General features: G+C 34.8%; 1 protein-coding gene across 3 annotated transcripts in view; it reads left to right on the top strand.

Moving 5' to 3' along the window:
* The first annotated feature begins 611 nt into the window (after nt 1-611).
* The window catches only part of LOC143223874 (complement factor B-like), a 59,334-nt gene continuing 37,166 nt past the window's right edge, over nt 612-22,779 (top strand). For 2 of the 3 annotated variants that reach the window (XM_076452350.1, XM_076452362.1), the window contains exons 1-6: nt 612-643; nt 1,620-1,823; nt 15,122-15,222; nt 17,566-17,757; nt 20,875-21,066; nt 22,531-22,707. In XM_076452350.1, coding sequence (XP_076308465.1) covers nt 15,153-15,222; nt 17,566-17,757; nt 20,875-21,066; nt 22,531-22,707 — 631 coding nt within the window. In that variant the 5' untranslated portion in view covers nt 612-643; nt 1,620-1,823; nt 15,122-15,152. Of the gene's footprint in view, nt 644-1,619; nt 1,824-15,121; nt 15,223-17,565; nt 17,758-20,874; nt 21,067-22,530; nt 22,708-22,779 lie in introns of those variants that run through there. The other variant, XM_076452356.1, reaches the window with a different exon arrangement.

Here is a 22,779-nt window from a genome sequence, read left to right as displayed (position 1 = left end):
TCATCTCATCGCTTCCCTGGGCAGGAGATGCCAAGGAGTTATTGATGCTCACGGGTGGCATACTCGTTATTGACGTTGAGTGACGTTAAACTTCAACTAGTGAGCGTGGACTTCGCCTTTGCAGACTTTGAATGTTCAGCAGTGAATGTGCAAAGTTTGACACATGTCATACAGAACTACCCGGAATAAACTTGTTAACAATTTGTCTCAAATTTTGCCTTTTGCGTTTCTTTTTTTGAAGAGTATATATTGGCTTTTGATCTCACAAATAAGAACCCTTTTTTCAAACATTCTGCTTGGTCTGTTCTTCTGCATAAAAGTGTAATACGCAAATACATTATATTTTACTCTTTTATATTATATATTCATATGATATAACGTTTTTTTTTTAATTGCTAAAGCTCTAATTCAAAACATGCTAAATCCAGTCAAGGATTTGAGGTCGTATGCTGATTTAGCGTTTCTTGAAAGGTTGTATTCGACGTTATCTTAAGCATGTGGAACTTCTTAGACACAAAATAAAGATGCCTCCACGTGCTTGGGATCCATTTTTCTGATTTGTCAACTAGAGAGATAACGTGGGAATAGGTGTGACGATTTCCAACCAGATTAGTTCCTGACTTCAGAGAGTAAAGTCTCGCAGGTAAGGACTTCCTTGTTAGGGCCCGGCATGGTCAGGTGGGTTAAAACGTTTGACTCGTAATCTTAGGGTCGCAGGCTCGAATCTTGTCGCACCAAACATGATCGCCCTTTCAGCCGTGGGAGCGTTATAATGTTACTGTCAATCACACTATTCGTTAGTAAAAGAGTAGCCTAAGAGTTGGCGGTGGGTGGTGATGACTAGCTGCCTTCCCTTTAGTCTTACATTGCTAAATTAGGGACGGCTAGCGCAGATAAACCTCGTGTAGCTTTGCGCGAAATTAAAAAAACAAACAAACTTGCTTGTTTTGAAAGTGTTTTAATTTTGTGTTGCTGAGCTCGACGCGTATTTCTTTTAATTATTCAGTTCCAGCTTATTTCAAGAAAACTATATCGTTGTTTCATTTCATTATATACAATGAGATACGTTTCATCCAATCATGTTAATGCAATCACAGTGCAATGGCTCTACAGTATGATTAGCTATCATTTTGCTTGTCCAGAAAATAAAGTCTTTTATTTTTCGGTCCCGTTTCACATCATATTTTGTCGTTTTCATTCCGCCTACAACAAACCAATATAACTGTCTTTCGAAATAATAGGATTGTAAATCACTTGTTATTTATTACAAAGGTCAGGTAAATGTTTGTTTGGTTAGTCTTTGAAATACCACATTTTCTAACGATGCCGACTAGATATAATTATTACACATGTTATAGTCGATTTTTGTATTCCATTCCAAGAAATTATTTCTTTTTTCCCGTTCCTTACGAGATACTGTATTAGAGATATCATTTTAATTTTTACTGACATTGGTTTTGCAGGAATTGTATGTTTCGATTGATATTGTTCGTTTTTGGATTCGAAATTTAACTCCAAACTGCAGAGTCTCGAGTTCCTATTTTCTGAATTATCTTTTAAACCTTCTCTTGTCAGTGTATATGTTGATTATAATAACATTGCGAATTAATTTTACCCAGAAAGTTTTTGCATTCGGAGAGAAGCCAGCGTAGAGTTTCTGCGAATAATCGACACATCGAAGACCACGTGACGAAATACGTCAACTTTCCTGTCAAGGAACTAAAGATATGTTGCACTTGGTGTATTAGACAAGTACTTATAAACGACTAAACAGGGTTGAAGAGCGGAAGAAAGGTTACTGGTAAATTACTGTGTTTATTTAGGTAAGTCAAGTATATTCTTTATTGTTGTTCTGTTTCAATTACGTTCGACTTACACCAAATAAATTCCTCTTTTAATGTATACATGATTTTATAATACTGTTTGGTAGTTTGATATATCTTTTAAGTAAAAGAGTTACTCAATAGCTAGCAGTGTGCAGTGTTGACTAGTTTCTTTCCCTTTAATGTGTCCCCCGCTAATGTAGCGGTATGTCTACGGATTTACAACGCTGAAATCAGGGGCTCGATTCCCCTCGGTGGGCTCAGCAGATAGCTTGATGTGACATTGCTATAAGAAAACACACACACACCTCTAATGTATCAGTGCTGAATTATAGATGGCTAACGCAGATAGCTCTCGTGTGGTTTTGCGCGAAATTCAAAACGTATACGGCTCAACATGGCCATATGGTTAGGACGCTCGACTCGTAATCTGAGGGTCGCGGGTTTGAATCCCCGTCACACCAAACCTGCTCACCCTTTCGGCCGTGAGGTCGTAATAATTGACGGTCAGTTCAACTATTCGTTGGTAAAAGAGTAGCCTAAGAGTTGGCGGTGGGTGATGATGACTAGCTGCCTCCCATCTAGTCTTACACTGCTAAATTAGGGCTGGCTAGTACAGATAGCTTTCATGTAGCTTTGCGCGAAATTCGTTTTGTTTTTTGTTTTTGGAATTTTGCACAAAGCTACTCGAGGGCTATCTGTGCTAGCCGTCCCTAATTTAGCAGTGTAAGACTAGAGGGAAGGCAGCTTGTCATCACCACCCACCGCCAACTCTTGGGCTACTCTTTTACCAACGAATAGTGGAATTGACCGTCACATTATACACCCCCACGGCTGGGAGGGCGAGCATGTTTAGCGCGACTCGGGCGCGAACCCGCGACCCCCGGATTACGAGTCGCACGCCTTAAGCGCTTGGCCATGCCAGGCCCTTCGCGAAATTCGAAGGAAAAGCAAACAAAACATATGCTGTGTATTTTTATTTATCAAATGTTGAGAAGGTTTATTTAGTACCTGATTTCACGAGTTGTGGTCAAGATCGAATACTGATTTGTTACTTCATCAAATTGTGTGTTAGGAAAAAAGTGTCTTTGTCGTGGACAAAAATACATCTTAATTACCACGTATTGTACGGTACCAAAGAATGTGGAGAGTATGGGAAAGAAATACTGGTAATATTATTTTAAAAGTGAGATGATATATTGCTTGTGAAATAGATGAGTAAAAAAACATGTTATTTTCATATGAACTTTTGATACCATATAGAGCCTTATATGCACTGGTTGGATAGTTATGCAGGAAATTATTGAAAGCATTTCAAAAACATGCTCTGAAGTTAATAAAGAGCGAAGAAAAAAATCCAGGCCCGGCATGGCCAGAGTGGTTAAGACACTCAGCTCGTAATCCGTAAGGGCGTTATAATGTTACGATCAATCCCACTATTCGTCGGTAAAAGAGTAGCCCAAGAGTTGGCGGTAGGTGGTGATGACTAGTTGCCTTCCCTCTAGTCTTACACTGCTAAATTAGGGACGGCTAGCGCAGATAACCCTCGTGTAGTTTTGCGCGAAATTAAAAAAACAAACAAGTTACTTCCGTTTCTCGGCTAGACGCTTGTTATAGAAATCATGCGAGTTTGTAGAGATTCCGACAATGTTCTAGTGCGCTCTCGTCAGACAAGTATGGTTGATTTTTTACACTCAAGAATGTTCTACAAATTTTGAGAACAGGCAAGAGATGCACAATACACAGTCAAGAATATACGCCATATGCGAAAAATAAAACTATACATAAACGAGTGAAAGCACCAAAATAAATATACAGCAGTAAATCCGTCACACCATAGCAAATTATAAGATCTCTAATTAAAGATATGGATTACTTCGTAATAAAATATAAGCCCTGTATAATTCTGGTACAACTTTCCAATATACTTAAAACTTACAATAAAGTACAAAGTTATATTTATAAATATATATTTAATACACAGTATAATAAAGCACTTATCCTACTTCTTTTAACCTTTTACATTGATGTATTATATATCAAAATATACGTTTAAAAACAGAGAAGAAATATATATATATATTAAGCTCCATCTATGGTTTAATATTGAAAGAGGACCTGAATTAAAAAACAAAAACAAATACTTTTCCATATTTCGACCTTCTTATTTCATTATAACACGACCAAAAAGGATATACTTTAAATAAAGGTTTCTTGAACTTTTAAACGGACTATCAAGACAGCTGTTAAAATGTGTTCTAGCTAGTAGAGCGCTTAAATGTGGATTTCTCACACGATATTTATGCAGATTTATTCTCTTCTCATTCTTAATTTTTCTGTCTTTATCTTATATATTTCTACAGCCATTTTTCAAAATAAGGTATAATGCATTTATTGATGGAATTTATATGAAATAAAATATCGCCAACGGAATCTAGGACATGTATTTTATTCTCTCTATATCGTTTAGGGCATCCTTGAAACTTTCCGTTATTCGACAAAGAAATAATTTAAACATTGTATCACGCGTATTTTCAGCTTTAGTTTAATTAGGGATAAACTTATAATGTGATTCTGCGGATTGAACAAAATGTCTACGAAAGTGCATATTTACGTCCTTCTTTTATTTACATTGAAACGAAGTGCACTTGCTTGCGACTCTAGATAGTACGGTGAGTCTTTTTTGTCTTTTTTATGAAAGACAAAATTGAGTGTTATAATAGATGCGACTGTTGCAACTGGGCAGAATAGATCAATCAATTATAATACTACAATAAACCAAGGAGTCGAGTGCCTTAACCACCTGGCCATGTCAGGCCTACTAAAGAAATAGAAATAGAGGACTCTACAGTCTAAGAAAATTCAAACCCTGAGACTATGGTCCTTATTCTTCCTTTAACAATCTGAAAGTAAAATAATTTCTAGTTTAATATATGGTAAGTAACACACACACACACACACACACACAAAATCTCACCACTTGCTGAGGATTATCACCAAGAAATTTTTGCCACTTAACATAGTGTTATTTTTTTCGACATTTTATTCTTAGTAATGTAGTACAAGAGTGATAAATGTTTACTTTCAATTCATATGTTATTTTTTTTTATTTCTGGTTTCGCTTCTGTTGAATTTGGATATATCAAATCACTCAAATTTTGTTTTGGGATGATTAAAAATTATGGTATCATACAAAGTGACGTCAACACGAATGTATTCTCTAGAAAGATGATTAATCTACATGATACCAAAAACTATTAAGTTCGTAGGCTTTATATGAGAGTAAGCACTTAAATTCAAGACATAGTTTGTAAGTGTTGATTTACTGATTAACTAAATAGTATGTTTGCAGTCATAAGTATTGTACAACAATGTAACATATGTCCAACCTGAAACACTATTGGTTTTGAGAATAAAATTATTAGTCTCAATTGTACTTTACTGTTGAAACTACCCGCGCGTGACTTAATGTACTAGACCGAGGATGGGAAGGTCTCGGTTTGAGATGCTTTGTTATCAGGCACACCACGTTCAACTGTGACTATGATGTAAAAGTGACAGTTAATCATGCTTTTAGTTTTCTTCCTTCTGGTCCGCAGTTCATATTTAGAGATGGTTTTGCCTGACCCTTAGGGGTCTCTAATCGGGTAGACCATTCTTTTATTCTAATAACAACAACAAAAAAAAAAAAAAAAAGAAAAAAAAGCAAACTGCAAAAAATATAATTTTTGTACACTACTCTAAATTTACAAATAATATTCAAATGATAATTTGAGTAATACATGTTATCGGTATCAAAATGCCGTTATTCTTTATGTTTCAGTAAGAGTGCTTTTAAAAGGATATTCCAATGTCCTAACGAGATTGCTTTAAAAAGGATTTTACAATGATCCAACGAGAGAATTTTCAAATGAATATTAAAATAACCCAATAAGAGTGATTTTACAATAAAATTCCAATTATCCAACAAGAGTACTTTTAAAAGTATATTCCAATACTCCAACGAGAGTTTTTTGAAGAGGAAATTCATTTCCAAATCTGGCTCTTTTGTGATTGGTTAAATGTGAATATCTTGGTCTTGTATACATATGTGTGGACTGACATGTGGTAGGAATAAGCCGCGATAGTAAACTATTTCGAAATGTTTTTTTCCATATCACTTTTCAACATAAATGTGATTGTAGAATAGAGACTTGCACTTTGATCAGCATCGATTCCGCGATCTTACATTCTGCTAGTTGCTGTAGACTGACAAGTTCTTGTTACTTGTTTATATGTAAGTAGAACGTGTTAACAGTGTTTAGGTTGATCATAAGGCTGCCTGAATGTTATTATCTATTTTGGAAAAACCACTCGGAAATAAAGTGTATAGAAATAAACATTTTAAATAATAAGGACACGTGCATAAGAAAGAGCAGAGAAACAAATGAAGAAGAAAAATGAAAGAGAAAAGTAAAAAAAATAAAAACCACACAAGTGCCTTAAGGCACTGTCCATTACTGTACAGACTTACAACTCTAAAAGCTGAGATTCGATTCTCCGCGATGGATAGAGCACACATAGCCAAATGTGTAATTTAAAACAATAATATCCATAAGATTCTTTTCCAGAACAGGAATCTCAATAGGGCGCATCATGATAATATGATACGTTATTATAAAATACTTTACAGATGTTTGAATTTCTTCAAACCCTCAAGCCAACTGTAAACAGTTGAAAGTGCATATATGATCAGTGACTGATTTTTTCTGTATTATAGTAAAGTTTTTGCAAAGTATTCTGTCTCCTGGTATCTTCCAATGAACAGAAAATTTCTTTAAATTTAGATTTTGCTTTATTTTTCAAGTTTTCGCATTTACGATGTTTACAATGTCTTTATCCGTTAGAAACGAATGCGTGTTAACACAGGTTTTCATTCTTTACAAAGTAAAACGTACTTTTTTTATGTCGCAAAGCTACACAAGTTAATGGAGATATTTGAAAAATTTCTCAAATGTATGCTGCAAGTTAATTTTTTTTTTAATTAACTTTATTTTTGTGATTTATACGCAGCATCAAGAAACTCAGAAAGGCTACTACAGCAAAATTAAGATTCAGTTCCTCCAGAAATGGCGTACTTAGGTAGGGGCTAGAGGGAGTTAGGACCCATTGTTAAATTCTATGTAGAATTACATGGAATGTAGGGCCTACAGAACCTTAAATCCGCCACTGTTCTCCATAAAAATCTCGACTAAAATAAGATAATTCTCTAGGAAGACGCGTTGATTTCAGTAGACATTTCATGAAAGAGATATATGACTCTTTAATTCCACAGGTTTTTGCTGTTTTCAGACAAAAGTATCCATTTTAACTAGTGTAGTTCATAACTAATTGTGTCATGCGTTGCTTGTAGAACGTATATAATACTAACACCTATAGTTAAAAAAAAAGTACTGTATTGTACAGGCTCTGAGATCCACATTACGGCTTCTTAACTAACGTATAGAATTTGTGCAAAATATTCAACCAGTTTTAACTTGCTGCTGAAGTAATATAACATTTTAATCAAAACGTTTTTTTCTTCTTTAAAGTGTTGAAAGATTCTGCTACTCGCCTGTTTTTCCTACTCAGGGGAAACTCGGGAAATCACAGTGCACTCTGTTTATAAATATCGAAATACTCTATTCTAAGCAAGATCTATTGGTCAAAATCCCTAGATATCAACTTGAAAAACTATAACAGAATTATCTTTGAATCAGTTTCAGTACAGATGCTGCATTAAATTTATACAACTTGCAGAAGAATATTAATAAAGTTATATTTAAAATGGTTTGTTTGTTTCCGAATTTTGCATAAAGCTACACGATGGCTATCGCAGATAGCCATCCTCATTTTAGGAGTGTAAGATTAGAAGAAAAATAACTAGCCATCATCACTCACTGCCAACTCTTGGACTACCTTTTACTAACGAATAGTTGGATTGACCGAAACATATAATGCCCCTCCCCCATCACTGAAAGGGTGAAATGTGGGAATTTGATCCTGCAAACTGCAGATTACGAGTCGAACGCCCTAACCACCTGGCTCAAGGTTCTTCATTAGATTATTTAAAATTATCGAATAATGAACTGAATAGAAATACAAATTGATAATAAAGGTTTCTTTTTTGTTTTTCACAGTTTCTCACAAAGCTACATTATTTATGCTTAATTTGTAACTGACAGACTGAAAGAAAGAGAGCTAGTCAACAGATTTTACTGTCAGATGTTGGGTTACTTTTCTCTGATCAATACCAAGATTTCATCACAAATATTAAAGCGTACACTCAGTTCCAAAGTGCAAAGCTTGTTTTGGCAGTAACGACTATCGAATCCTCATATTCCCGATACTAACTACTAGGTCACTCCAAAACCTATGTAGTAAATAAGTATTCTGATCTACTTGTTTAAATAAAATGGTACTTGCTTCATTAGATACCTTTAATGCTGTGTCTACACACTTCTGATTAATAATCCATAACAAGTAAGAAAGTGAAGTAAAATCGCCTGTTATTAGCCATAATTGTAACTTAACATATCATAATGTTTAGGGACAACAAGAGACCTGTTGGTGTAACTCGTCTATCACATCCTTTAAACCAAACTAAAACTATTAAATAAATAAATTAAAGCCAGCCCTTGACATTCATATATCTATCAAGCTTTTAGATTCTCTCAACTTTAATACGTCCACAGCTTCCGAAGGCAACCCATTCCATAGGTCAACTACCCTATTTGAAAAATAAAATTGTCTTAGCTGAAGGGGGATCCTCCATTGCTTTAATCTGTACTTGTTGTCCCTGGGTTCTATACTTTTCGCTGTTAAGTATGAAAAATGTTCATGCATCAACATTATCAATTCCTTTTACAATCTTAGAAACCATAATCCTATCCGTTTTAACTTTTCCTTTTTTAAGATAAAATAATTTTAAGGATCTTAATATCTTTTCATATAACAACCCCTCCATTCAAGATACCATTTTAGTAATCCTCCTCTGAACTGTTTCCAACACTTCAATGTCTTTCGTAAAGAGATGACCCCAAATAGAATACTCTAAATGTGGACTAACCTACACGGTGAAATTATAACCTCTTTAGCTGAAGATACTGATCAACTACTACGCAAATATCCTTTTCTTTCATGACATTCTTAAGGTTATTTCCATTCAAATTGTGCTTATAATTAAAATTATAATAATACACATGTAATATATTTCATTTATCATAATTAAAACTCATCTGCCACTTATTAACCCGACTTACTAAATGGTCTAAAGCCTTTTATAATGCAGTAGCAAATTTAACTAATTTATTGACCATACTTTTATCTACGTCATTAATGATGTAAATCGGAAAGAGCAATGGCCCTAAGATTGAGCCCTGAGGTACACTACTTGCAACACTAATTAAGTTTGACTGAACTCCAATTCTTACAACCATCTGCTTTTTTTATCCACTTAGTTAACTTATTATTTTAGTCTCAGTCTAGTAATTCTTTGTTATTCAATTCTAATATCTAAAGATTAAAATGATAAAACCAAATAACATTAAACAACTTTAAATGTTATAAGAATTTAGTTTGTTTTTTTTTTAATTTCGCGCAAAGTAGCACGAGGGTTATATGCGCTAGCCGTCCCTAATTTAGCAGTGTAAGACTAGAGGGAAAGCAGCTAGTCATCACCACCCACCGCCAACTCTTGGGCTACTCTTGTACCAACGAATAGTGGGATTGACCATCACATTATAACGCCCCCACGGCTGAAAGGAGGAGCCTGTTTGGTGCGACGGGGATTGGAACCCGCGCCCCTCGGATTATGAGTCGAACGCCTTAACCCACCTGGCCATGCCGGGCCTTTTAGTTGTTTAGCATCCTTTCTAACGATTCTATAGACTATCTGGAAAGTACTAGAGCAAATACTACAGGGTGATATAAAATTCATGAACATCATATTTCTATGTTCTACTCTTACTGTGAAGTTTTAAGCTCATCTTTACGCCTTACTTAGGGTATCCAAACCAAAAGGAAAAGAAACAGTTAGTCTCTCCAGATAGTCCATGAAATCGCAATTTTACAAAACTTCCATTATATAAGAAATAAACAATAATGTTATGATTGTGATGAACAAATTCACGAAACGGCCAATAGGTGACCAGCATCTGTGTGTCTAAGATTCTCTGAATTAAATTCAGTCTCTGTGTGATGTTGACTTAATCCATAATACCCACACAAAAGGGTCACTTTCATGAAGTTGTTCCTTGATCGATTTTAAATGCTGTGAAAGACACCTTTTTAAAATATAAGTGAGCTCAAGTCAACATATTGTACAAGAAGTAAAAATAAAACAAAACGTCCAGAGTCCGAGACAGAACTACTTCCATCTTTCAAAGTTGCCCGGAAATTAACAAATCCATATCAATGTGTGACGGTTTGTTAGAGGAATCTGATTAAAGAGAACAGATTAAATTATTTCTATATTTAGTACACTTTTCATTGATGCTAACTGAAGAAAGATATATTACTCTTGTTGTTGAACTAGCAATTACAGACTTTCATAACGTGCTAAAAGATGTGTAGTTCAGCAAGATATTGTGCTCTCCCCACATGCACTGAACTTCAGGTGAAACCCGTAAGTTGCTTTTCTCAACAGATAGATGGGATATGTTTGGTCAACGGTATTAACCCTAAATCCTCCCGATCTTCCATTATTTCACTTTTTTAATAAACATACCAAACACTTAGTTTTATCACACGTCCAAGTAATCTAGAATGTTTGATGCAGAAAACAGTAACAGCCTGCACAAAAGTAACACAACCAGTGCTTCAGAACTTGGGACGAAACCTAAACAAAAAATAGTGCACTTCTCAAACAGCGGAAAGAGCAGCACTTAGAAAAATCACGACAGCTTACAACTTTTGCATCACCCATGATACTCAGGTAGTTGAAGTCGATAGTATTTTTGCTGATTTTAGTATTTAAATGCAAACCTCTGCACTGCGCTTTATTAAAACAAGACCATATCAGTAGTAGGATGACTGCACCTAACCATTGCAAATACATACATGTTTTCGCTACCAGATGATAAAAATATATAGTGGCACATTGAGAACATTTGTACTTCAAGTGGGTTTCTTGTTATCACGAGTGTCTTCTTCATTTAATAGATGGCAGCACTTTACGAGTAAATGCAAAGTTCCCACTCAATATTCATGAGCCTTAGATGTTTATCTTGGATTATTTACCTATTCATAAACCTGACCATGTTATTAGTATTGTTTCCGGGACGCGAAGAAAGGGAAAATTTTCGTCAACAAAGTTTTCAAGATGACTCCACCCTGGCGTTTATCATTCACTGCAGCTCAATTTTTGGAAATAATTCAGCAAGATTCGAACTCAGGGAGTGACTGTTTTCAGTATGAAAGCTCAGAAGAAGACTCGGAAAACAGTGGTGAAGAAAGTAGACAAAAAACAGAAAGCAACTTGGCAGTAACCAAGGGAAGAGACATCGTTAAAACCCGAGGAGGCGTGGGTCCACTACCAGATAAAAGTCAGAGAAATCACGGGGAAAAGCGACAGCGGTTCAAGGAAGGGCCCGAAAAAGCAGTCCAGGAATTCCACCCCAGGTACAGTCTCCATCTTCACCTGAACCCAAACCATTCAGAACATGATTCTCAGTGGCAATAGGAAACTCTGGAAGAAATTGAGATGTTTGAACAGAACTGGCTACCCGACTATGTACGTTCCAAAGAAACTCTGAAAATTTCGTGTTTATATTTTCATTTGCAGTGAAGTTATAAACGTTTTATGTAATGCACCCCTATTCGGGCAGGGAGCGCTATTCAAAAAGAAAGGATGCTAAACAACTAAAAGGCCCGGCATGGCCAGGTGGGTTAAGGCGTTCGACTCATAATCCGAGGGGCGCGGGTTCCAATCCCCGTCGCACCAAACAGGCTTCTCCTTTCAGCCGTGGGGGCGTTATAATGTGATGGTCAATCCCACTATTCGTTGATAAAAGAGTAGCCCAAGAGTTGGCGGTGGGTGGTGATGACTAGCTGCTTTCCCTCTAGTCTTACACTGCTAAATTAGGGACGGCTAGCGCATATAACCCTCGTGCTACTTTGCGCGAAATTAAAAAAAAACAAAAACAACTAAATTCTTATAACATTTAAAGTTGTTTAATGTTATTTGGTTTTATCATTTTAATCTTTAGATATTAGAATTGAATAACAAAGAATTACTAGACTGAGACTAAAATAACAGGTATAAGCTTTTAATTTGGATTTTAATTTTGTTTGTTTGTTTTGGAACTTCGCACAAAGCTACTCGAGGGCTATGTGTGCTAGCTGTCCCTAATTTAGCAGTGTAAGACTAGAGGGAAGGCAGCTAGTCATCACCACCCACCGCCAACTCTTGGGCTACTTTTTTACCAACGAAAAGTGGGATTGACCGTAACATTATAACGCCCCCACGGCTAGGAGGGCAAGCATGTTTGGCGCGACTCGGGCGCGAACCCCGAATTACGAAGCGCACGCCTTAACGCGCTAGGCCATGCCAGGTCCAGGATTTTAATACAACCTTAGTTAAGGTTTAGTACGATTAACGATTCGTTAGGCTTAGTAATAATTTAACTTGCGGTGAGATTGTAAAACAAATTAAATACATTGTTTTATTTAATAAATACAGTTTAAAAACTAGTTAACTATCAAGCATAGGCTTAACAGTGTTAACAACAGGATACTGGTATTTAATCACAGTATCGAATGTTTATTTTAATTTTTACAAATAATGCAATGGTTAGGACTAGTTTAGGGATTAAGCTTTCCCTGTTTGTTATGTGCGATAGGTGCAATAAATAAGTTGTATTTGGAAACTGTGAACTACTATTCAACTTTAGGGAAACTATTAATGACGACGTTTAATTTATATGGAGAGGAAACACAAATATAAACTGTGAGAAATGACATAAGGACTTTAAAAGGAACTAAGGAACTGAAGCTTTTAGTAACGATGATATTCAAAAAGTTAGAAATGGTAGTATTAGGGTTAAAAGTAGTGAACTTAATTGTAAAGAGCCTATTATGTTAAGCCAACGAATTCAGCTCTTGGCATACGTAGACGAGGATCTATTGGAGGGAGGGGAAGCAAAAGGAATAAAGAGGTTATATTACAGATATATTCTTGACACAGTATATGGATAGAATAATCTACTGGGTAAATAGGGAGAAAAGAGTTAGGTTATGATACCTTGGGGAACAGGTAGGAGATATAACTGACGGAGCAACAGGTATAATGAAGAAGATTGACAACGATGCAGTCTCTATTGTGCATATAGTGACTAATGATTTAGGAAAGACTACGTAAGAGGAACTAATTAACAAGTTCAGTGGGTTTATAAAAACATTTAAAGATAAAGTCCATAAATTCACTGTGTCAGGGATAATACCAAGAGTTAATTACGGTTATTAAATTTTGACTAGATCACTAGGGACAAATGCTTGCCTGAAATTAATAAGTAACGATGAGCAGGTTAGCTAGTTTGACTCAGTGGATCAGTTTATTTGGAGGACAGAAATTTTGTGGAATGGATGGTTTACTCTTAAGAAGGAAAGGGTCTGGGTTGTTTGCAAGGGCTATTAATTGAGTTCTAAGAGAAGTTTTAAACTAGAACTAGATAGCGGTGAGGATAAAGATAAACTAAGTAGAACAAAATTAGAATGCAGAGGAAAGTTTAACATACAAAAATAAGAATAAAAGTAGTTATAAGAATAGGCTTAATTGTTACTATTGTACTGTATTTTATAAGAATAAAAATAAATGACTTTAGGGCTTGGTTTATTTTGAATTTCGCGCAAAGCTACACGAGGGCTATCTGCGCTAGTCGTCCCTAATTTAGCTATTTAGACTAGAGGGAAGGCAGCTAGTCATCACCACCCACCGCCAACTTTTTGGCTGCTCTTTTACCAACGAATAGGGGGATTGACCGTCACATTATAACGTCCTCATAGCTGAAAGGGAGGGCATGTTTGGATGTGACGGTGATTTGAACCCGTAACCCTCGGATAACGAGTCGAGTGCTTTAATTACCTGGCCATCCCGGGCCAACTTTAGGGCACTGAAAGGAATAGAAGATTTTGATGTAATGGAAATAACTGAAACATAGATAATGTACATGATTTTAAGGACAGAAATTTCTTTGAAATACATAGTTATAGGTTATTTAATAGGGGCAGACTACAACCAGATGAAACTGATTAAATTATTGAGAAACTTTACAGTGAGATTAATATTTCTGCAGCTAATGAAGTCCTAATTGTGGGTAATTTTAATTTCAGACATGTTAACTGGGAAGCGCTAGAGTCAAACCATGAGAGAGAAAAGTTTATGAAAACTGCTCAAGATAGATTTCTTGGTCAATTCGTCAAGAAATCTACTAGAAATAACGCTATTTTAGATTTATCGTTAACGACTAATACGGAAATAGTTGAGAGGGAGGATATTGAGGAACACCTAGATACAAATGATCATTTCTGTATTAGGTGTGATGTTGTGCTGCAAATAGAAATTAGGAATAATTATATTTTGATTCAAAATTTCAAGAAAGCAAATTCTAAAGGAATGCAACAAGACCTGCATTCTCCTGAATAAACCATAAACCAGGAGAGTTTATTCTCCTGAATAAACCTGCTCTTCTGAATTGGGCAGCTTAGTTATTTGAAGACACTAACTAAGTGTGGTAAATATTATAAAGAAACAATTTCAATATTCAAAACAAATGTATTCCTTCCAGAAAGAAAGGGGTGGCTGCAAGCGAAAAACAGGTTGGCTCACAAAAGGTGTGACAGATAAAATTAAAAAGAAGCAAATTTAAGAAGATTTAGAAGACTATAGAAAGTTGATCAAACAAGAAATTAGGAAATTCAAAAGGATGTATGAAAACATTTTTGAAAAAAAAAACAACAACACATAAACATTAACAGTAAGGAGTTTTCAAATATCTTAGGAGTAAACAAAATGTTAGGATGAGGATAAGACCCTTGAGAAATGACAAGGGAAAGCTTTATACAAAAGTATAAAGATATGCGAGTATTATAAAAGCGGTAGTCAACTCTTTAACGTGGATGGTGGGTGTCAGGGTGCGGCTGACTGGTTGTTTTACATCTGGTCAGTAGCTCAAAATTAGGTAAGACATTATAAAGTCATAGTAGCTTTGTTATAAATAGAAATATATACGAATATATGTATATATTCAGTATGTAACACTCAATTCTATTTTACTATTTAGAATTTATAGAAATCCCAGAGTCTAACGCAGAATGACAGAGTTGGCGACTTGTATCATCATATTAGTGTCAGCAGTGGGACCTTTTCTAGATTTAGCCCACGGTAAGTTCATTACTGTTTCTTGTGAAACAAAAAACTAAATAGATCACACGTTTCTAGCAAATTAGCTGTTATGTAAAAACAAAGAATACTTTATTTCGGCAATGCTTATTTTTCAAGAGAGAAATATGAACATTTCTTTGGACGTAAATCAGTCATATCCTCTCCGAATGCACGTGAGTAAAGGAAGAAATTTCCAAAAAGATAAACTACCAAAAATATCCTGAATAATATTCGTACTATTTTTGCAAGTACCTAAATAAGGTACTTACACATATTTAATAAACAAACACTATATTGATTACTTATGTTTTCATAATATTTCATAGTGTTTGCGGCGCGAAAGATTGAATAAAATGTCTGTATTTAAGCTTTCATAAGAAAAAAGTAGTCAATACAATGACTTTCGTAATATGCTCGAGTTATATCATACTCTCAAGTTAAGAGAACGATTTACACATGCGCAGCTGTTTGAGTTTTAACCGCTTGGTGGAATGAACATAGTGAAAGTTTGAAACAGTTTTTTTCGTGCTTATCGTTTTTTAAGGACAGTTCTAACAATCGTAATATATTTCTACGGCAAATAATGAAATGATTATAGATACATGTTTCCATATTATTAGCGAATAGAATGTTTCGATTGAAAGTATCAAACGAATCAATAGGTATATCGAGGGAGACTTTAGTGGGCATTCATTCTTATAGTGGTTAGCCTGCCAGACTGTGGATTCGAGATTCCGTATTTTTCACTCCGTTATCATAATAAAAAAAGAAAATCACATTCCACACTTTTTGATTATGGGTGCATTTTAAAACTGACACTCAAATTCTACTATTTGGTTTAGAATGTCCCACGAGAAGGCGGTAAAAGGTATTGACTAGCTGCTTTCCCTCTGGTATATCACTTCAAAACTGAAGACAGTTATCGCAGGTGGCTCTCGCGTAGTTTTATGTAAAGTACATTCGTGACAGCGAAACACAAGAAACTTGCTGTATATATATGTATATATATATGTCTATACTATTTAAAAAATATTTTGCTTCGTTTTTGAATACTACTTTAAATCAGAGAGGTCTGAATGCAAAAAAATTCTCATGTCATTATATAAATAATAGTTGTTTATTTTTTACTGGCCATCTTCAAAATCACTGTCCTTCATAGACTTTGACATGTGAAGTACACTAAATATTGAAAAAGGGACAAATAAAAATTGGAAAGATATAAAAAGATATAACAAAACATGACATATGTTAAATTTATATTGTGTGCTAAACGTTACATGTGTTTATAAACTTAATCACAAGGAAATTTACCATCAAGTCTCTGTGACCCAGACTAGAGTAAGTAGCTGTACAGTCTAACACTGTTTTGTAAACAGTTCTGGAACGTTTCGCAATGTATGACAAATAGGGTAGACCATGAGCTGATTGTATGGATTTTTAGTCTGGTGTGGGTCTACGAGGTCACATAGGACTTGTGGTATGTATTCTCGTAAACGTCCTAATCAGTAGGTATCATTTAAATGTCAAACAGTCGTTATCTCTGAAATAAAATCTTTTTGTTCCCACATCGGATCCACATTTTCTAGAAAAAAATCCGTAAACCAACAATAAAAAAAATGGCTTCAAAGCTACGATTACTGGTTCAATTTTAATATTTATGATATTAGTTTGCCATCTGCGATGTTAATAACAAACGCATTGTTTTTATTATCTTCTTCTTTTAAGATTGTTTACTTTTGAAGATTATTTAGTATACTAGGAAAGTAAATTTCTATTAAATTAAATCTTAATAACATCTTCATCAGTCTATGAGTGACGTAAAACGATCTTTGTCCTCGATACCTAACTACTTGTCTTCTTGGCGGTTTATTATATATATACATATACACATGTGTGTGTGTGAGACAATTATATCGATTTTTTAAAATTATTTCTGAAATTCGTGTTATTGGCTCTTTTGAGATACAAGTACAGTACTCTAGAGAGATGTACTGTATGTTTTAAAACTAGTTTATAGATGATATGTTGATGTTCTTGTAACAATTACACATTAATCCCAGTATTAGTTTATAAGGACAAATTTCTATTTATCAATGTAATAAAATTCTGATAAAAAAGTAATTTTTTTAAAAGTAATACAAAGTAAATAGGGACACACACATATATATAAATATTAAAAATAAACAATAAAAACATCATTTAAGGCAAAATTTATTTAGCCTCTTAGTAAACAAAATTCTTACTAAAGTATTATTTAATGTAAATAATCACTAATAAGACTGATACAAGCATGATTATTTAATAATTAAATCAGTACAGGTCACTGTTTGTCTTTTATTTTAGGTTGTAAGTTTCAAAACGCACCGATAAATGGAAAATGGGAATTTGAAAATCCAGGTGACGCTGGCAAGAAACATTTTCCTCCTTTTTATGTTCTTAGCTATGTATGTGATAAAGGATACGTACAACGGTCGACTAAGCCTTATCTTATGTGCAAAAATGGAAAATGGGACGGCGATATACCGAAATGTGACAGTAAGTTTTATCATAAATTCATTTAAAACACATGTAAAATATTGACAATAGTAACTAAACTAGTTAATGCCTAAATATAATATTCGGTATTCTATATTACATTTTTTTATGTCCTGATATAAAACAGTCTATCAGATGTCTGTTATGGAATATTTTATTTTAAAGACTTTATCTAGTCCCCCGCTGGTATAACGGTAAGTCTACGGATTTACAACGCTAAAATCAGGGGTTCGATTCTCCTCGGTGGACTAAGCAGATAACCCGATGTGGCTTGCTATAAAAAACAAACATTTAATTTATGTAATGTTCTTTTATAATAAAGAAAATGTAACATATACTTCACAGCTCATTACTTTCTGGTGTTTATTTTTCCTTATTCCAGTAGTTTATACGTATAGTGGTGTACGCTATACCAAAACAATTTCAAATATGCAAGTCAGTAAGTCGCGTAACAAATACATACGATGTAAAGTTGCGGTAAAACAGAAACTAACCGAACTGTAATATACGAGTATAAAGTGTGTTTTCCACCGCCAGTAAAGCAGAAATTTAATTTTTTTTCGTGAGGCCTGTTTTTCCTTTCTTTTTACATTTATGACATAAAATATTCCATTCAGAAGATGTTGAAGTTTCTCAGTTCTAGTATTAACTTTGTGTCTTTGTTCGCTATTCTTCTTATATCAGATAACACTCTCAGTTCTAGTGTTAATTTTGTGTCTTTGTTCGCTGTTCTTCTAGTATCAGATAACACTCTCGGCCTAGTGTTAGTTTTGTGTCCTTGTTCGCTGTTCTTGTATTAAATAACAGTCTCAGTTCTAGTGTTACTTTTGTATCTTTGTTCGCTGTTTTTCTTGCATTAGTTAACACTCTCGGTTCTAGTGTTAATTTTGTGTCTGTTCGCTGTTCTCCTTGTATCAGATAACACTGTCAGTTCTAGTGTTATTTTTGTGTCTTTGTTCTCTGTTCTTATATTAGATAACACTCATTTTGTCTACGGAAATGCAACAGCGTTCTTTCCCTAGCCGATTTAATGAGGTTTGTATGTTTTAGCTCACGAATATTGTAAGGAAGTGACTGTTCACGTGTTGATCGATCGCAAGACAAACCGAAGTTTCCTGTGTTAGTAGGGAGTTGTACTAAACTTGTCACAGGGTTGGCAGAGAGTCTTCTCGAGGGAAGAACGACTGAAGATTCATTCGCGTTTACAGTCAGATTACTTTGTGCATATCCTGCTCGAGAACCTCATTACGAAGAAACTCATTTGGTTCTAGAGCGAAAATAATTTAGTTGGGAGTATACCATAGAAATGTATTTTGTCATTATTTGGCATTTTGTAAATAGTATGATGCCACAAAAAGTAATCACTTTTACTTAATATTCTGTCATGATGCAAAATGTTCATATATGAAGATCAGGTGTTTAGAGTTTTAAAGGTAGGTATATTCTTAACGACAATCGAAAACAAAGAAATATGGATGAGACTGGGGTACTAGAACCATCCAAAAATATCCCTTTTACAAGCTGAGCCCAGTTTAGTGGCATGTAACAGGCGAGAATCCATGAACACGAATGTTCATGAAGCCAAATCCGTCCATGCCTAAGGCAACAGTATGTGACTTTATTAAGAAGAATTTCCTTCTGGAAACAAGTCAACGGAATATGACTTGACATAGGTAAGGCTTCCAGGCATACCTCCCTTTCAACCATCACTTATCCCAAGCAGCTGGAAAAGAAATAAGTATTCATACTATTCCACACGTAGATAAACTGTTCATGTTATCTATGGATTTATGGCCTAGCGCGTTAAGGCGTGCGCTTCGTAACCTGAGGGTCGCGGGTTCGCGCCCGAGTCGCGCCAAACATGCTCGCCCTCCCAGCCGTGGGGGCGTTATAATGTGACGGTCTATCCCACTATTCGTTGGTAAAATAGTAGCCAAAGAGTTGGCGGTGGGTGGTGATGACTAGCTGCCTTCCCTCTAGTCTTACACTGCTAAATTAGGGACGGCTAGCACAGATAGCCCTCGAGTAGCTTTGTGCGAAATTCCAAAACAAACAAACAAAATCTATGGATTTCTGTGCAATTAGAAACCATCGCCCGAGTACACTGGATGGATTATGGAAGGCAAGCAGAAAGAAATGATGGGCTTAGATATGACAGTATTACGACGAAGCATTTTGCAATGGAAAACTATGCTGCGGGATTATTGTAAAGACGCACAATCATCAGATAGAGCATGATTAACTATGAAAAAAAGTCTGTAATGACATGGTAAGGCTCCAAAACTGTTTTAATTTAGCGTACTCAACCTCTTTATAGAGTGCAGTATTTCTGCACTCTGAATAAAACAGCTGAATAGAATTGACGATGCTATATTATAATTATACGTTATATAAAATTCCGAGATACAAATTACAGTTCACTGCTACATAATACGTAAGACTTGTTAATACTTATTTCTATACATCTCATTCTATATTAGTTGATAAAGATGTATTTTATCTGAGGTTAGGTTCTTAAAACCGAGGGCGTAGTACTCTCTGTTATAATAGAATGGGTAATGAGCTTTCGGTCTTCTCATCTACAACGCTTATGCTTTATACAGAGAAAAACGTTTATCCTGATGACCAGTTATACATATACATATATATAAAAGAAATATAAAAAAGTGTTAATACCCATACCAGTCGTCCTGAGATGGATTTTATTTCAAGTGGGTTTCTTGTCATCACGACTTACATATATAGTACAGTTCGGTATATTTGAAATGAACTTGTTTTCTTTTAGATTTAAATTTGTTTTAAATCTGAAACTGACATAAGAACAGTAAGTTTGACGTAACAACAGGATATTTAACATAAGTAAAGTAAATTTGACGTATGCCAATGTAAATTTCTCAGTTAGACTAACCATCCTATATTCTATGGAAATTTCAAAGCATTCTTAGTAAAAAAAAAAAAAGATCCAAATATTTGCAAAATGAAGACTTAAAAACCAAATATAAATCTGAATTGTTTCCTACCGACAGCATGGAATTATAAATCTTATTATTCATGAGTATATTTCTGGAGGTTTTGATAACAAAGTAGTAATATGTTTGAATTTTATCGTGTCTACAGGAATGCTGTGTTCTAAGCCATTAATAAATAATGGATTTTTTGAGATTAAAAACGGAAATGAAGGTTTTGTAGAGGGAACCACAGTCAACTTTAAATGTCACCGTGGCCACAGGCTGGTTGGAAAGTCTCTGCTCATGTGTACGTTTAGAGGAAGCGAAATGAGATGGAATGGAAACTTCCCAAAGTGCAAAGGTAGTTATTATTTAGTACTGTAAGTGAATTATTACATTAAATAAATGTACTTAATGTAGGATAGTTTATCATGGACAAAAGTATTTACTGTTCAGTAGTGTATGTGAATTATTATGTGAAATAAATGTACCTAATATAGAATACTTTACCATGGACAAAGGTATATCCAGAAAAACAAAAAGCAAAATAAATTGTCGTTTACGATGTAAGCTCAAATGTTTACGCACATAGAAGAATGGAAATTTGTACCCAAAATTTTATTGGGTCTTTTCTTATTAAATTAAATAAAACAATCGCCCGACTAAAAATCTGCTTATTTATCAGTTTGGTTTGTTTTGAATTTCGCGCAAAGCTATACAAGGGCTATCTGTGCTAGCCGTCCCTAATTTAGCAGTGTAAAACTAGAAGGAAGGCAGCTAGTCATCACCACCCACCGCCAACTCTTGGGCTACTCTTTTCCCAATGAATAGTGGGATTGATCGTCACATTATAACGCCTACGGCTGGAAGGGTGAGCATGTTTAGTGTGATGGGGATTCTAACCCACGACCCTCAGATTGTGAGGCGAGTGCCTTAACCACGTGGCCATGCCAGACCTGAGTAGAATTGAAACAGCAAACAATTAAGACACCTTGTAAGCGACAAATGTTGGACTAAACCAACCAACCAACGTTAAGGTAATCAATATTCAGCTTCTAAATGTCATCGTGAGAATTCCGACATTTATTTCTGGACAACCGAATAAAACGACAGTTTTAACCTGATAAAAAAAATAATATTTGTTTAGGTTTCTTTGTTGATTATTATGTTTTCAACGAATGAAGTTGACATAAGAAGCGAGCTTCTGGTTTAATGTTATTAATAAAATGAAAAACTGGGATTTTAATATAATCTTAACATTTTAAAGTATATTTTTCAAAATTCTCCGTCATAAAGAGAGCCTAATATTCTGTGATAATGTATATGGAATCAAATTAGTGTGTGTTTTTTAGTCATTTTAGCAACAGCTAGAGTTCCATTTGAGAAAACTGTTGGCTTCTTATGTTTTGTTTTGGCTTTTCGGCTCTTTGTGTTTGTTGTACGCTTGAATAATTAATTATATAAATCTTCTCAATGTATCAAAAATATTTGGTAAGATGACCTGTGTTGCTAAGCATTAATATCTTATTGTTATTCATGTATCTAATTTTGACATTTCTCTAGGTCTTTAACAAAACACGTATGTTGTTTCTTTAAATTGGTATGTGATGTGGAATTTGTTGCTATTTCGAGAATCTTATTTTGATATATGATTTTTATGTTATATTTTAATCATTATTACTATTCTGTGAAGAAATTAATCAATACGACTATATTCAATAAGAAACAAAGCAAGCTAAGCAAATTAATTTAAAAACAAAATCGTGTGAACATTCATTAAATAGATGTTTTTGTCCTTCTTTACTATATATATTTTTTTTAATAGAAAGGCGGAAATGCAAAAATCCAGGAGTGTCTCCTGATGGCAAGAGATGGGGAAAATGTTGTTACGCAGGGAACAGTTTGACATTTTCCTGTAATGATGGCTTTGACCTTGTCGGAAGTAGCCGTATTCTCTGTATTCGAAACGGAAGCTGGACTAGCCCTCGTCCCCTGTGTAAACGTAAGTATAGAAATACTAGTTTGTCTGGAAAACTTCTAGAACAGTTGCAATGATCTTAGTTCTGGAATTTGT

Source organism: Tachypleus tridentatus, chromosome 1, assembly GCF_004210375.1.
Source record: "Tachypleus tridentatus isolate NWPU-2018 chromosome 1, ASM421037v1, whole genome shotgun sequence".
In the NCBI taxonomy this organism is placed as follows: Eukaryota; Metazoa; Arthropoda; class Merostomata; order Xiphosura; family Limulidae; genus Tachypleus; species Tachypleus tridentatus.
Note: the sequence above shows the minus strand (reverse complement) of the source record. Positions and strands in the feature narration are given on the sequence as shown.